The sequence below is a fragment of the Chlorocebus sabaeus genome, chromosome 6, assembly GCF_047675955.1.
Source record: "Chlorocebus sabaeus isolate Y175 chromosome 6, mChlSab1.0.hap1, whole genome shotgun sequence".
NCBI lineage: Eukaryota > Metazoa > Chordata > Mammalia > Primates > Cercopithecidae > Chlorocebus > Chlorocebus sabaeus.
In genome coordinates this window covers 4,434,649-4,451,153 of record NC_132909.1, presented here as the reverse complement: position 1 = coordinate 4,451,153, position 16,505 = coordinate 4,434,649, and the positions used below count along the sequence as shown (strand labels likewise).

The 16,505-nt window shown below is 54.3% G+C and overlaps 1 protein-coding gene and 1 long non-coding RNA gene across 4 annotated transcripts; one reads left to right on the top strand and one right to left on the bottom strand.

The window, feature by feature from the left end:
- Positions 1–3,617: 3,617 nt before the first annotated feature.
- Positions 3,618–13,519, top strand: MYADM (myeloid associated differentiation marker). Of its 3 annotated transcripts, none has more exons than XM_007997965.3 (3): positions 3,618–3,855; positions 7,263–7,347; positions 10,609–13,519. In XM_007997965.3, exon 3 carries the CDS (start codon positions 10,611–10,613, stop codon positions 11,577–11,579), a length of 969 nt encoding a protein of 322 aa, XP_007996156.1. In that variant the 5' UTR covers positions 3,618–3,855; positions 7,263–7,347; positions 10,609–10,610; the 3' UTR covers positions 11,580–13,519. The 3 variants fall into 3 exon arrangements, with proteins under 3 accessions (XP_007996156.1, XP_007996153.1, XP_007996155.1); XM_007997962.3 differs by lacking the exon at positions 3,618–3,855 and adding an exon at positions 5,290–5,390; XM_007997964.3 differs by lacking the exon at positions 3,618–3,855 and adding an exon at positions 5,301–5,390 and having other exon boundaries at positions 7,199–7,347.
- Positions 13,139–16,482, bottom strand: LOC140711808 (uncharacterized). The gene is made up of 2 exons (XR_012093096.1): positions 16,348–16,482; positions 13,139–15,745 (listed from the first exon to the last, which is right to left on the bottom strand). It is a non-coding gene; the product is annotated as an uncharacterized lncRNA (long non-coding RNA).
- Positions 16,483–16,505: the final 23 nt, after the last annotated feature.

Here is a 16,505-nt window from a genome sequence, read left to right as displayed (position 1 = left end):
GTTTTACTCTGTCATCCAGGGGCTGCAGTGCAGTGGTGCGATCTCAGCTCACTCCAACCTCTGCTTCCCAGGCTCAAGCGATTCTCCAGTCTCAGTCTCCCCAGTAGCTGGGACTGCAGGTATGTACCACTAACACCTGGCTAATTTTTGTATTTTTATAGAGACGTGTTTTTGCCATGTTGCCCAGGCTGGTCTCAAAACGATCTGCCCGCTTTGGCCTTCCAAACTGCTGGGGTTACGGGTATGAGCCACTCTGCCCAGCCCCTGATGAGTTCTAAAGTCACAAGGAAATAAATTCTGCAGCAAGCTGAGTCCATTTGGAAGCAGATCCTTTCCCAGTTGAGCCTCCAGATCAAAACTCAGTGCTGGGTCGGGCATGGTGGCTCACGCCTGTAATCCCAGCACTTTGGGAAGCCAAGGTGTGCAGATCACTTGAGGTCAGAAGTTCAAGACCAGCCTGACCAATGTGGTGAAACCCTGTCTCTACTAAAAATATAAAAATTAGCTGGGTGTGGTGGCATGCACCTGTGATCCCAGCTACTCAGGAGGATGAGGCAGGACAATCGCTTGAACCCGTCAGGCACAGGATGCAGTGAGCTGAGATCGGGCTACTGCACTCCAACCTGGGCGACAAGGTGAGACTCCATCTCAAAAAAAAAAAAAAACCAAAACTCAGTCCTGGCCAATACCTTGATTACAGCCTCACAGAGAACCCAGCTAAACTGTGCCAAGCTCCACAGAAACAGTGAGGTAATAAATGCACACACATATAGATATGCATATATATGATATGCGTGTGTATTTTAAATCCAACAAAATATTCTTTGAGTGGGAACACTGACTATCGAAAAGAGAAGAATTGTAATAGCAACAGTAAGGTTATGAGAAGAATATCTTTAGAGATGAAAAAGAGGAAAAGAAGAATTTACAGCCGGGCACGGTGGCTCACGCCTGTAATCCCAGTACTTTGGGAGGCCAAGGCAGGTGCATCACCTGAGATCAGGAGTTCGAGACCAGCCTGGCTAACATGGTGAAAACCCATCTCTACCAAAAATATGAAATTAGCCGGGCGTGATGGCCCGTGACTGTAATCCCAGCTACTCGGGAGGCTGAGGCAGGAGAATCACTTGAACCCAGGAGGCAGAGGTTGCAGTGAACAGAGATAGCACCACTGCACTCCAGCCTGGGTGACAGAGTGAGACTCCATCTAAAAAAAAGAAAAGAAGGATTGACATGAGATTAAAAACAAAAGAAAACCAACCTCTCTGTTGTTAGAGGACAGTCCTAGAAATGTAGCCAGGTAGCTGGGCGCAGTGGCTCATGCCTGTAATCCCAGCACTTTGGGAGGCTGAGGTGGGCGCATCACCCGAGGTCAGGAGTTCAAGACCAGCCTGACCAACATGGTGAAAACCCCACCTCTACTAAAAATACAAAAAAAAAAAAACAAACAAAAAAATTAACCAGGCGTGGTGGCGGGCACCTATAATCCCAGCTACTCCGGAGGCTGAGGCAGGAGAATCGCTTCAACCTGGGAGGCAGAAGTTGCAATGAGCCAAGATCACATCATTGCACTCCAGCCTGGATGACAAAAGCGAGACTCCGTCTCAAAACAAAGAAAAGAAAAAACGCACACATTGGTGGTGTCAGAGGTGTTGGGAGTGGAAACCAGTTCATAACCTTTATCCCAAGTGAACTCTCCCCCTAAAACCTCTATTACAGAGAATGCTATGATGCCATGTGGTAGATCGGATGACCATTCTGTGGCTCTGGATCAGCCTCTTTCCCTGGCGTCCTCAGGGCTTGCTCCATGAGCTCAGGAACAAAGCGGCTGAGGTGGACGACAACAGCTACGTCACCGATGATTGCCTACCTAGCTGGCAGTAGCAAGTGCTGAGCCCCCAGTGTGGTAGTTTCCAAGGAAGACCAAAGAGCCAAATACCTGTGCCCGTGAGGATTACACTGGGCCCTTTCATCCTGGACTGGGCAGTGAGTTTCCTCCCTCGAATAAACAACTCTGGGCTTGTTATTTGCTTTTCTTGCCCTTTGCACTTCTGCCAACAGCAGCATCTGTGTCTGCACTGAATGGCCCTATTCACCCTCATGTTACCCCGCACAGTATTGCTTCTGATCAAGGAGCTCCACATATTAGGAAGTCAGTGGGAGGCAGTGTATGTAGCCCGTTACCCCAAAGCAGCCAGCCTTATGGAACAGAGGCACAGCCTGTTTGAGACTGGGTTACAGGGCCAGTTTGGAGTCATCATCTTTGGGGTCAGGGTGCTGTTTACGGCACCGGTAGCCACTCTGAACCAGGGGCACATCCCAGATGATCCCAGATTACAAAGACCTGGGAACTCAAGAGTGCCATGTTTTCCTTTTATTTTTCTTTCTTTCTTTCTTTTTCTTTTGGTTTTTTTGTTTGTTTTTTGTTTTTGTTTTTTTTTTTTGAGATGGAGTTTCACTCTTGTTGCCCAGGCTGAAGTGCAATGGTGTGATCTCTGCTCACCGCAGCCTCTGCCTCCCGGGTTCAAGCGATTCTCCTGCCTCAGCCTCCCAAGTAGCTGGGATTACAGGCGCCTGCCACCACGTCCGACTAATTTTTTTTATTTTTAGTAGAGACAGGGTTTCACCATGTTGGAGAGGCTGGTCTCGAACTCCTGACCTCAGGTGATCCACCCACCTCGGCCTCCCAATGTGCTGGAATCAGAGACATGAGCTGCTGCATCAGCCAAGAGTGCCATTTCTTAGGACCACACCCGATGACTCACTCTTCAAATTTTTGTTTTGTTGTTATTTTTTGTTTTGAGACAGTTTCACTCAGTCACCCATGCTGGAGTGCAGTGGCACAATCTTGGCTCACTGCAACCTCCACCTCCGGGGTTCAAGCCATTCTCCTGCCTCAGCCTCCTGAGTAGCTGGGACTACAGGAGGTGCCATCAGGCTTAATTTTTTTGTATTTGTAATGGAGATGGGGTTTCATCATGTTGGCCATGCTGGTCTCAAACTCCCGACCTCAGGGGTGATCTGCCAGCCTTGGCCTCCCAAAGTGCTTAGGATGACAGAGGTGAGCCACTGCGACCGGCCTTCACTCTTCAAATGTTTGCTTCCTGTTCCTGCCACCCTGAACCCCGATGTTGAGGAGCCCTAGTGTCTACAGGGGAACCGGTGCCACCACAAGGAATAACACAGTAAGTTGTGTAAGTGGAGGCCACCTCTGGGCAGTTTGGGGTACCTCGAGTGTGTCACTATGGGGTCAGGCAGTGACTGATTTAGGCAGGAAGGGAGAAAGATTTACTGCTACACTTGGAGCCAAGGAGGCCTGTGAGTGGAACCTAGAGGCGTCCCAGGGGAGTCTCCAACTAACACCATGTCCCGACTCCCTATCCGTCCATAGCCCTCCCTTCTTGGACAAGGCCTGATCTGGACGCATTGAGACCTCCCTCCCCTATGCAGGGCCCAGAATGACAAAGAGGGTCTGTGCCCCCTTCCCTTTGCAGAGGCACAAAGAGTGCGCACACAGGCTCTACCTTCCTCTGCCCAACCCCCTCTCCACTCCTGCAGACCCCCCCCCCCCCTTCCTGCAGGTCCCCCTCCGGCTCCTCCCCGCTCCGTAGGACACGTAGACCCGGATCCCCAGCTCCCGGACCCCTTCCTACTGCTCCCTTCGCCACTCGCGCGGCTTCCACTCCTGGTCTCGGCCTCAAATCCTCTTCAGCTGTCGGCCCTGGAAGGTGCCCAGCGGCGGCAGCGCCAGACGCGCCCCGTTAGCTCAGCGTCGCTGAGCAGCCGCAGCCGCCACCAGGACCCGCCCAGTGGCCGCCGCCAGCCAGGCCGCGCCCGGGACAACTGCAGAGCGCGGTGAGTGAGCGCGGCCAGAGGGAGGGACTCAGGCGTCCCGGGTCCCCGCCCTGCCCCTCCCCGGGGGCCCGACATCCCTACTCTCAGCTCCCTCTTTTTCTTTTGGCTCCGGCAGTGCGTTTTAGGGCCGCAGAGTCGCCTTTTAAAAACGCACCCGGCAGCCATTCCCTGCCCTGGGGCTTCGGGCCCACCAGCCCCTTGGATCCCTTCCCCTCTTGCAGGATCCAGGAATCCAGAGCCCCCAGCCCCAGCTCCAGCCCCATCCTCATTAAAATTCTGAGTCCCTCCCTCCATCCAGGAGTCAGGAATGTAGGCTAAAAATATCTCTGCCTTCCAGACCCCGGCGGCTAGGCTTGCAACACCTGCTCTGAAAATCCAAGAGTCTGCGCTTTAATGGTTCTATTATTATTATTATTATTTACTTATTTTTAATAGAGCAGGGTCTCCTCCATGTTGCCCAGGCTGGTCTTGAACTCCTGGGCTCAAGGGATCCTCCCTCCTCAGCCTCTCGAAGTGCTGGGATTACAGGCGTGACCCCCCGCGCCGGGGCCTGATTGTTCTTTTGAGTCAAGAATCTCGGCCTCAACCTAGGCATCCTGTGGAGCCCAGGAATCCGGGCCCCCAACTCCTACCGCGCTAGCTCCCGGGAATTTTGCCCCCAACACACCCCACCCCTATCCACTGTGATATCTGAGACCCGCGTCCAGCCGAGTCCCTTACCCTGCGGTGCCCGGTGCCAATGGGTACTAGGGGAGCATTTTGCTACCCCTTCAAGATCCTTAAATACAGGAATCTAGGCCCTGTTTCTTGGGGAGACCCAGCAGTCAGGGATCGTAGCCCAGAACCACCTAAGGCCCAGGAATACTGCTCTCAATTCTGCTGTCCCTCAGGGCTCCAAGAGACAGAGATCCTAGCCCACAAACCCCATTAAACGGAGGGGCCTGGTCCCCCAATCCGCTGCGACCCAGGTGTCTAAGCTTTCATCCAGCAAGGCAGGGGTGGGGGCGGAACAGACCAGGAAGGAGGGGGCAGGAAGGGAGCGGGAGAAAGGAGTGGGGTGAGACGGGGGTGGGGACCTGAGCTGGGGGGCTCTGTACTAAACAAACCCTAAACATGCGGGTTTCTATGGTAACGGTGTTCCCTGGCCTACCCTGGAGACTCCTCTAGGGCTGTGTCGAGGAGGGCAGCCCCCAGGAGTCTCCACGCCGCCAGCTGTTGTGTCTTCCTGTTTTGTCACCACGGCAACGGTGACCTCAGCTCTCCACCCTGCTCACTGGGGTGGGGCCGGAGCGCCGCGTAACTTTTTACCCGGGGGGGCGTGGTCCGCTCTTGGCCCCGCCTCAGGGCGGAGCTGGGATAGCCCAGGCTCGGGGAAGTCCCTGTCCACCGCCCTAGCCTGAGCTGCGCCCCGCCCCGGCCCCACCCCCGTCCCGCCCGCCCTGGCTCCCCAGCCCGCCAACCCCACCCAGCCCTCAGACCCTTCCAGCTGCAGCTGTCGTCTTTGCTTCAGCCGCAGCCGCCACTGTTTGCCTGAGGTGAGGTTGTGGGGACCCCAGAGGGCGTGAGCAACAGTCTAGGGTCCTTATGGCCAGAGGGAGGAATGGACTGAGTCTCAGAATATCTGGGTCCCTAGAAAGACTAGGGCTGGGCCAGGATTTTTGGGGTTCTGCAGAGGAGAGGGCTGAGGACCTGGACTGTGGAGGTCATACGTCTGGAAGAGTGGGGAAGGGGACCTGGAGTCCTGGCTCTGAGGGAGGAGGGGCTGGGGGTCTGGACTCCTGGGTCAGAGGGAGGAGGGGCTGGGGGTCTGGACTCCTGGGTCAGAGGGAGGAGGGGCTGGGGGTCTGGACTCCTGGGTCAGAGGGAGGAGGGGCTGGGGGCCTGGACTCCTGGGATGAAGGAGGAGGGACTGGTCCTGGACTCCTGAGTCTGAGGGAGGAGGGGCTGGGTCTGCGGGAGTAGAGAGATGGGGACTCGTAGGTGCCCTAGTTGGAGGCTGGAATCTGGTACGTGGAGGTCCTTTAGGAAGGGAAGAGCTTGGGTTTAGGTGTCCTGGATTTGGGAATGAGAATGGAAGGAATTCAGAATTACTGACCCCTCCCCATCCAGGGGACAGACAGAATCGGAACTTTGGGCTCCTGAAAGGCCGAGGGAGGGGTGTTAAGATCCAGCCCGTGCTCCCAAAGTGCAGAAGGAGCTGGGAAAGGAGGAGAGGACAGGGCTGCGTCCCGCATCTATGGGTGCCGAGAGCCGAGGCTGGGGTTCTGGGGCCGGATTCTGAGCGTGAGCGATGGGTGTGGCGTCTGGAGTGGACGAAGGAGGACACTGAGGGGCTGGGTGTGGCCCGGGGAGTCCGGTGCTCTGCAAGGAATCCCGGAGGCCTGTTTCCACACCCTCCAGGCTCTGGCTGCGCATTCCTGAGCTCTGATCTCGGGCGACGGCTGGAGGCCCTAAGGGCGGGGTGGACCCCTCCCCTCCCCACCCCTCCCCTCCCCTCGGCGCGCCCCCTCCGCGGCTAGCCCACCTTCCGCGGGAGACTGAATGAGTGACGCCCTCGCTCGTCCTCCTCTCCTGCTTGGGACGGGGCAGTAGCCCGCCTTCTAGAGCACGGGACGCTGGGCCAGTCCCGATTTCCTTCTCCTTCCCGGGTCCTGGGGGGTCGTGAGGGCGAGGAGGTGCTCCCGCAAGCCCCGAAGCTCCCGCAAGCCCCGAATGCTCCCAGGTGCTCCCGCAAGCCCCGAATGGCGATCAGGGAGACCGTGGGAGGCGTGTCTGGGCCTCAGGCCTGACTCCAGCACCGCGTGCAGTTTCCGGCCCGGAGCCTGAGTCCCTCATAGGCCCGGGTCCCTGCCCACTCCGGTCTTAGAGATGCTCTCGGAGGGCTCTCAGCCCATGTTTATAGGGATCCAGAAATACGGGCCTCCACCCCTCTCCTACTAGGGCCTGGGAGTCGGGGTCCCCACCCCCCGGAAATCCAGGAGAGGGCGGGCAGCCCCGGAGGCGGGCGGGGGTCTGGGCACCGCCTCCTGGTCCCTGACACATTCCAGATGCCTGGGCCGACTCGAAGCCCTTATAAGGCGCTGAGACTCCGGCTCTGGCTGGGCCTTCCGCCCCCGCAGCCGCCGCCCAGGGTTCTCTAACCACTGCCGCCTGCACCCCAGTCCCCCCGCCCCCGCGGGGTTAAGATCACACCCCCGCCCACGCCGGCCCGCGGGGCGCGCACTTTCGCTGGCTTCCATCCGCCGCAGCCCAGTTTACTGAACGGGAGGGGAAGGGGGCGGGGCTCGCCCGGGGTCACAGCCAGGCCCCTGCTGGGCTCCATGCCACGTTCCTGTCCCCGCAGGGCAGCGGATCCCGGGAGGGAGGAGCCTGTCCAAACGGACGCTAACGGCCTCCCTCCTCCTCAGGTGCTCTTACAGCCTGTTCCAGGTGTGGCTTAATCCGTCTCCACCACCAGATCTTTCTCCGTGGGTTCCTCTGCTAAGACCGCTGGTGAGTGGGCAGTGGGCTTGGACTCCTGGGTCTGAGGGAGGAGGGGCTGGGGGGCCTGGACTCCTGGGCCTGAGGGAGGAGGAGCTGGGGGCCTGGACTCCTGGGCCTGAGGGAGGAGGAGCTGGGGGCCTGGACTCCTGGGTCTGAGGGAGGAAGGATTGGGTCCTGGACTCCTGGATCCTGGGAGAAAGACCGGGAAGCTTGGGGTCCAAGGAATAGGGCCCCAGACACTGAGATATTTGAGGAAGAAGCATGGCCAGGCCCTGGCTCCCTTGTCTCGGGGAGCTGCCGTGCTGGGACTGCCGGGAAGAAGTTAAGACCTGTGCTACTGCCCTGCAATGTGCCTGAATCTGAAAAGAGGAAGTTACTTTCCTGTGGGCTAGGAGAGGCCAACTTGGGTTTAGTGGTGTGGCTGCAATGAGACAGTTTACACCCTGAGGAAAGAACTGGGCACCTGGTTTCTAAGAGGACGGGCACTTGATTCTTGGGGGCCGTTAGGACAAGGAGGTGAAAGCTGTAGATTTTGCAAGGACAAAAGAAGCAAGTTGGTTTTCTGGAGTCTGGGGCATCTGGGATCCTTTAGGCTGAGGGCCCAGGGCCAGAGGTCTGACCTCTTATGACAGGACTGTGATGGCCAGGCACAGTGGCTCACTCCTGTAATCCCATCACTTTGGGAGGCCAAGGCGGGCGGATCACTTGAGGTCAGGAGTTTGAGACCAGCCTGGCCAACATGGTGAAACCCCTTCTCTACTAAAAATACAAAAATTAGCCGGGCTTGGTGGGGTAAGCCTGTAATCCCAGCTACTCAGGAGGCTGAGGCAGGAGAATCGCTTGAATCCAGGAGGCGGAGGTTGCAGTGAGTCAAGATTGCAGCATTGCACTGCATCCTGGGTGACAGAGCGACTCCATTTAAAAAAAAAAAAGTAAAACAAACAAACAGGATTGTGAGGCCTAGAGAGTTCAGTGGAAGGGCCTGGGGTTCCTACTGGACAGTTGGAAATCTGGGGAGCTGAATTTCCCAGAAGCTGGGGGACCAGCTGGCTGGGTTTTGGGGAGAGAAGGTAGAGGTGGATGGACTCAGTGTGTGGGAGTGGGGAGGGGGAGGCTGAAACCAAACTTTTTTGGGTTGCAGTACTCCGGTCCTAAATCTCAGGTGGGAGTTAGACTGAGAGTGAAGGTCCTAATCTCCAAGGTTGGGGGTAGGGAGAGGAGGGGGCCGCTGAGAGTTTAGGCTCCTTGCCAGAAGGGAGGGGAGATCTCTTGGTTTTCCACAGCTGGGATCTCTATGAGAAGATATCCTTTACTGGGAGGTCCGAGCTCTTATTAGATGTGGGTCCCTAAGAATGGAAGCCTGGGGAGGTTGGGCCGTTTAGAGGCTGGAAATGTCTAGGTCACTGTTCGATGGAAGAAGGAAGTTTGCTCACAGGGTCTGGGGTGCAGAGCTCTGAATACTGAAAGAAAAGGAAGTTGAGAGATGGGGTTTTCAGAGTTCGTGGAAGACAAGCGTTTTGTCCTGACTCTTGGGTTGTGGCAGGAGGCAGGAGGAGGATGCTTTATTATTATTATTTTAATTTATTTTTATTATTTTATTTTATTTTTTTGGGATGGAGTTTCGCTCATGTCGCCTGGACTGGAGTGCAGTGGTGCGGTCTCGGCTCACTGCAACCTCCACCTCCCGGGTTCAAGTAATTCTCCTGCCTCAGTCTCCCGAGTAGTTAGGATTGCAGGTGCCCACCACCACACCCAGCTAATTTTTGTATTTTTAGTACAGGAGTTCACCACGTTGGCCAGGCTGGTCTTGAACTCCTGGCCTTAAGTGATCCACCTATCTTGGCCTCCCAAAGTGCTGGGATTACAGGCATGAGCCACCGCGCCAGATTATTATTTTTTTTTTTTAAGGCAGAGTCTGGCTCTGTTCCCCAGGCTGTTCCCCAGGTTGGAGTGCAGTGGTGCAATCTCGGCTCACCGCAACCTCCACCTCCCGGGTTCAAGTGATTCTCCTGCCTCAGTCTCCCGAGTAACTGGGATTGCAGGTGCATGCCACCATGCCCAGATAATTTTTGCATTTTTGGTAGAGACCGAGTGTCACCATGTTGGCCAGGCTGGTCTCCAACTCCTGACCTTAAGTGATCCACCTCCCTTGGCCTCCCAAAGTGCTGAGATTACAGGCATGAGCAACTGCACCCAGCCTATTTGTAATTTTAATTTTTTTTTTTTTTTTTGAGTCGGGGTCTCACTGTCCCTGGCTGCACTGTCCAGGCTGGAGTGCAGGGGTGCATTACAGCTCACTGCAGCCTCGACCTCCCAGGCTCAAGCAATCCTCCCACCTCAGCATCCCTAGTAGCTGGGACCACATGTACACACCACCACACCCAGCTAATTTTTAATGTTTTTTTTTTTTTTTTTTTTTTTGGTAAATGAGGTCTCCTTAGGTTGCCCAGGCTGGTCTCCAACTCCTAGGTTCAAGCAATCCTCCTGCCTCAGCCTCCTGGAGTGCTGGGATTACAGGCATGAGCCACTCCCACGCCTGGCCAGAGGGATGGTGCTGTAGAGTACAGAGTGCTAAATGGCTGAGTTACTGAGTCCCTGGGGGAAGGAGGGAAAGAGGGAAGCCTGGTATCTGGAGTGGGAAGCAAACAGTGTAGTTGTACAGTAGTTAGGTCTCGAAAGAGAGAAGAATCTCTTGGGAAGGAGGAAAATAGGTGCCTAGACTCCTGTGTTCTGATACGGGTAGGGGAGGAGTGAGTCTAGAGCTGGAGGGGACAGGCTCATCCCTGTATGCCAAGGACAGTCCCCATTTGAAAACTCAAGGCTGGGTGCAGTGGCTCATGCCTGTAATCCCAGCACTTCGGGAGGCCAAGGCCAACGGATCACTTGAGGTCAGGAGTTCGAGACCAGCCTGGGCAACATGGCAAAACCCTGTCTCTACTAAAAATACAAATTAGCCGGGCGTGGTGGCACGTGTCTGTAATCTCAGCTACTAGGGAGGCTGAGGCAGGAGAATCACTTGAACCTGAGTAGCGGAGGTTGTAGTGAGCCAAGATTGTGCCACTGCACTCCAGCCTGGGCCACAGAGCAAGACTCTGTCTCAAAAGAAAAAAGAAAAGAAAAGGAAACAAGAAAGAAAACCCAAAGCCCCACATCTTGGGAACTCCCTAACTAGAGCTCATATTCATTTGTCCCTGCGGTAGGCAATGGCTAAGGGACCTGGATTCCTATGTTTGTGACCTTGTAAGGACACTGTCTTTCCCCTTTTTGCAGCCATGCCAGTGACGGTAACCCGCACCACCATCACGACCACCACGACGTCGTCCTCGGGCCTGGGGTCCCCCACGATCGTGGGGTCCCCTCGGGCCCTGACACAGCCCCTGGGTCTCCTTCGCCTGCTGCAGCTGGTGTCTACCTGCGTGGCCTTCTCGCTGGTGGCTAGCGTCGGCGCCTGGACGGGGTCCATGGGCAACTGGTCTATGTTCACCTGGTGCTTCTGCTTCTCCGTGACCCTGATCATCCTCATCGTGGAGCTGTGCGGGCTCCAGGCCCGCTTCCCTCTGTCTTGGCGCAACTTCCCCATCACCTTTGCCTGCTATGCGGCCCTCTTCTGTCTCTCCGCCTCCATCATCTACCCCACCACCTACGTCCAGTTCCTGTCCCACGGCCGTTCCCGGGACCACGCCATCGCCGCCACCTTCTTCTCCTGCATCGCTTGTGTGGCTTATGCCACCGAAGTGGCCTGGACCCGGGCCCGGCCCGGCGAGATCACTGGCTACATGGCCACCGTGCCCGGGCTGCTGAAGGTGCTGGAGACCTTCGTGGCCTGCATCATCTTCGCGTTCATCAGTGACACCAACCTGTACCAGCACCAGCCGGCCCTGGAATGGTGCGTGGCGGTGTACGCCATCTGCTTCATCCTAGCGGCCATCGCCATCCTGCTGAACCTGGGGGAGTGCACCAATGTACTGCCCATCCCCTTCCCCAGCTTCCTGTCGGGGCTGGCCTTGCTGTCTGTCCTCCTCTATGCCACTGCCCTTGTTCTCTGGCCCCTCTACCAGTTCGATGAGAAGTACGGCGGCCAGCCTCGGCGCTCAAGAGATGTAAGCTGCAGCCGCAGCCATGCCTACTATGTGTGTGGCTGGGACCGCCGACTGGCTGTGGCCATCTTGACAGCCATCAACCTACTGGCGTATGTGGCTGACCTGGTGCACTCTGCCCGCCTGGTTTTTGTTAAGGTCTAAGACTCTCCCAAAAGGCTCCCATTCCCTCTCCAACCTCTTCGTTCTTCTTGCCCGAGTTTTCTTTATGGAGTACTTCTTGCCTCTGCCTTTCCTATGTTTTCCTTTTCCTGTCTCCCCTCCCTCCCACCTTTTTCTTTCCTTCCCAGTTCCTTGCACTCTAGTTCTTGGATGCATCTTCTTCCTTCCCTTTCCTCTTGCTGTTTCCTTCCTGTGTTGTTCTGTTGCCCACATCCTGTTTTCACCCCTGAGCTGTTTCTCTTTTTCTTTTCTTTTTTTTAAGACGGAGTCTCACTCTGTGGCCCAAGCTACAGTGCAGTGGTTCAATCTTGGCTCACTGCAACCCCTGCCTCCCGGGTTCAAGCGATTCTCCTGCCTCAGCCTCTCAAGTAGCTGGGAGGACAGGTGTGAGCTGCCGCACCCAGCCTGTTTCTCTTTTTCCACTCTGTTTTTTTTTTATCTCTTTTCTGGGTTTCCTGTTGGCTTTCTTAACTGCCTGTTTCCCAACCACCTTCTCCTATGTCCTTGGGAGCCCTGAGACTTCTTTCTTTTCCTGCCTCCACCCACCTCCAAAGGTGCTGAGCTCACACATCCACACCCCTTGCAGCCGTCCATGCCACAGCTCCCCAAGGGGCCCCATTGCCAAAGCATGCCTGCCCGTCCTTGCAGTGCCTTAGTCAGTGTGTACGTGTGTGTGTGTGTGTGTGTTTGGGGGGTGGGGGGTGAGTAGCTGGGGATTGGGTCCCCTTTCTCCCAGTGGAGGAAGATGTGCAGTGGACTTCCCCTTTAAGTTAAAAAATATATATATACATATATATGTGTGTATATATATATTTTTATATATATATATATTTGGAGGTCAGTAACTTCCAATGGGCGGGAGGCTTTAAGCACAGACCCTGGGTCCCTAGGCCCCGCCTGGCACTCAGTCTTGCCAGAGATTGGCTCCAGAATTTTTGCCAGGCTTACAGAACACCCACTGCCTAGAGGCCGCCTTAAAGGAAGCAGGGGCTGGATGCCTTTCATCCCAACTACTCTCTGTGGTATCAAAAAAAAAAAGTCGGGACCGGGTGTGGTAGCTCACGCCTGTAATCCCAGCACTTTGGGAGGCCAAGGCAGGCAATCACCTGAGGTCAGGAGTTCAAGACCAGCCTGGCCAATATGGTGAAACCACGTCTCTGCTAAAAATACAAAAATTAGCCAGGCGTGGTGGCGCACACCTGTAATCCCAGCTCCCTGGGGGACGGAGACAGGAGAATCCCTTCAATCCGGGAGGTGGAGGTTGCCGTAAGTCAAGATGGCACCACTGCGCTCCAGCCTGGGCGACAGAGCGAGACTCCATCTCAAAAAAAAAAAAAAAAAAAAAAAAAAAGGAGTCGGACAAAGAACCACAGGATGTTGAAGACAACGGTCTGAAGTATTTGTGAGGGACAGGGATGTGGCCCTCTGTGTTAAAAATAACGTGTCCTGCTTTGGCAAAGAGAAAACGGCCACTGCCCGCTTTCAAGGCAAGATCAGCCTTTTTTGTTTTGTTTTGTTTTTCTTTCTTTTTCCCGGTCATGAGGACAAAAATTACTGAGTGGCCCTTAAAGAGGGAAGTTTCTTTTCAGCTGTTATCTTTTGCCTGTAGGTGGGAGGGTGCGGATTGCTGCCGTCCTAGCTAGAGGAATGGCTTTGCTTGAATGTGTACCGCACACGCACGGGTGTTTCTGTGTGCTAGTTGCTTCTTGCTGCTGCTTCCTGCTTGTCTGGGACTCACATGCATAACGTGAGATATATATATATATATAAATGTATAAATATATATTTTATTTTTTTTTAATTCCCTGGAGCTTTTGGTTCCTATCGGTTCCTGTTGTTAATCATAGAAGCCTTGTCCCTTCCCCCATTCCCGTATCCGTCATGTTCTTTTTCCTTTAACTATCAATATAAAGATAAAAGAAGGACTTGTACTTTATTAATGGGGAGGGCAGCCAAGCACGGTGGCTCATGCCTGTAATCCCACCACTTTGGGAGCCCAGGGCGGGCGGATTACTTGAGGTCAGGAGTTAGAGACCAGCCTGGCCAACATGGTGAAATCCCGTCTCTACAAAAAAAAAAAAAAAAAAAATGTGGAGGGCTCTCGAAGAAGGGCAAGGGCCGGATTCTTGGGCCTAGTGGGAGAATGGGGTTGGGGCCAAGACAACCTTGGCCTCATCAGAAGATACTAGCTGAGTCAGGGTCTTCTAACTGACTTCCTCAAACCAGGAGGGCTGGGTGGGATAGAAATGAACTAGACTTCCCCCTCCTCAGAGTCCGTCCCCTGAGCACCTCACAAATACAATGTTCCAATTTGAGTGAAGGAGCTTTCCTCCCAAATCACCTCTTCCTCCCAGGCTCCCCATTTCAGTAATAGCCTCTCAGAGCTGAGAACCCAAGCATATGGTAGTACCTTCCCCCCTCTCCTCAGTCAGTCCCTCATCAAACACTGTCTGTTTCTTCTTCCTAAATACCATTTCTACCGCCCTCTTCTCCAGGTTCCTGGCCCAGCTCAAGTTCCACTTTGTTTCACCTGAGCTATTGCCCCAGCCTCCTCCTCCACCATCCCACCCTGGATCCATTCTTCCCTCATGCAGATCTGATCCTGCCCTTCCCTGCTGAAGTCGTTCCGTAGCCCATGCCCTAATGCCTGTAGGCACTATCACAGCCCCTGGGTCTGGCCTTCATGATCTGATCCCACCTACATTCCTACTATCAGCTCCCTCCTTACCCTCCAGTCTAAGCCTCTGAATATACCTGGTCAACAGAAGACCTTCATAAAGATCAAATGAACTACTGCAACCAATCTCTGCCCCACAGAAGGCCATCTTGTCCATTTCTGTAGGGGCCAGCCCTACGGGGCTTAGCGGGTGTTCTTCCCGTGTGTGGAGATGAGGGATTGTGATAAATGAAGGCACTAGACAAAGAGATAAAGAGAAAGCAGCTGGGCCCAGGGGACCACTACCATCAAGACGCGGAGACCGGTAGTGGCCCCGAACGGCTGGGCTCGCTGATACTTATCGCATACAAGACAAGGGGGCGGGGTAAGGAGGGTGACTCCTTTAAGTGGTTCACAAGGTGAAGCAAGTCATGTGATTACAGGATAGGGGCCCCTCCCGTTTTAGGTAGCCGAAGCAGAGAGAGAAGGCAGCATACGTCAATGTTTTCTTCTCTGCACTTACAAGAAAGAGCAAAGACTTTAAGACTCTCACTATTTTTTCTACCGCTATCTACCATGAACTTCAAAGAGGAACCAGCAGTATGGGAGGAGCATGAAAGTGGACAAGGAGCGTGACCATTGAAGCACAGCACCACAGGGAGGGTTTAGGCTCCGGATGACTGCGGGCAGGCCTGGATAATATCCAGCCTTCCACAAGAAGCTGGTGGAGCAGAGCATTCCCTGACTCCTCCAAGGAAAGGAGACTCCCTTTCGCGGTCTGCTAAGTAACAGGTGCCTTCCCAGACACTGGCGGTATCGCTTGACCAAGCAGCCCTCAAGCGGCCCTTATGCGGGTGTGACAGAAGGCTCACCTCCTGCCTTCTGGTCACTTCTCACAATGTCCCTTCGGTACCTGACCCTATACCCGCCGGTTATTCCTAGGTTACATTAGTAATGCAACAAAGAGTAATGTTAAAAGCTAATGATTAATAATATTTATAATAATGATTGATAATTGTCCATGATCATCTCTATATCTAATTTGTATTATGACTATTCTTATTCTAACTATTTTCTTTATTATACTGAAACAGTTTGTGCCTTCAGTCTCTTGCCTCGGCACCTAGGTAATCCTCCACCCACACATTTTTCCCCGACCTCAGGAGAATCACAAATACACAAATATATATAAGCCCTACAAAACTCCCGGATCAGGCCGGGTGGGTGGCTCACGTCTGTAATCCCAGCACTTTGGGAGGTCGAGGCGGGTGGATCACGAGGTTAGGAGATCGAGACCATCCTGGTCAACATGGTGAAACCCCGTCTTTACTAAAAATACAAAAATTAGCCAGGCGTGGTGGCAGCTGCCTGTAGTTCCAGCAACTCATGAGGCTGAGGCAGGAGAATTGCTTGAACCTGGGAGGCAGAGGTTGTAATGAGCCGAGATCATGCCACACTGCACTCCAGCCTGGGAGACAGAGCGAGATTCCATCTGAAAAAAAAAAAAAAAAAAAAAAAAAAAAAAAAATTCCATGATCAGCCGCCGCGGAGGCTCACGCTTGTAGTCCCAACCCTGGGAGGATAAGGCGGGAGGATCGCTTAAGCCCAGGAGTTCAAGACCAGCCTGGGCAACACAGCAAGACTTCGTCTCTATTTAAACAACAACAACAACAAAAAGTTTTAAAGAAAAATCGATGATCGCACAACCCCCTATCTGCATCTACATCCGCAAAAGCAATTGGGGAGAGATACCGAAAGGGAGGGAAGGGTTCCCGTGGAAGGGGAGAAGGAAGGGCCAGCTGGGGCACACACTCTCGTTGGGTGAGGAAAGGCCTCCTTTTCATTTCTGCAGCGTCCACTTTTGAGCTCCAGCCCACTCCATTGCTGTCTTCTTAAAGGGCGCCTCGCCCACCCTTCTCTCCCATCCCATGCCTGAATCCCTTCTGGAAAGCACCCGAGAGAATAGCTATAGAACTCTGGGGTGATACGTTGGTTAACTCGGGGAAGAACCCAAGGGCACTGGACTAGAACGTGGTGGGATTCCCAGGTCAGTTTCGGGGCCATCCCCGCCGCCTATCCTTCGCGCTAGGTCACCTGGAGGTGGCTGGAAGGTCAGTGGTCTCCACATTTAGGGAGACTGGTTACGAGAGGACTCGGATTCCCCCACCTTCCCTTCGGCTTTGGGAATCCCAGGAAACCCGCCCCGAACCCCTAAAGAGTCCCAGAGAAGGTGTGCTGGACGTCCAGAGTCC

What these genes read in the sequence shown, in the direction of transcription:
- MYADM (XM_007997965.3), top strand. Translation starts at nt 10,611, where the DNA reads ATGCCAGTGACGGTAACCCGCACCACCATCACGACCACCACGACGTCG.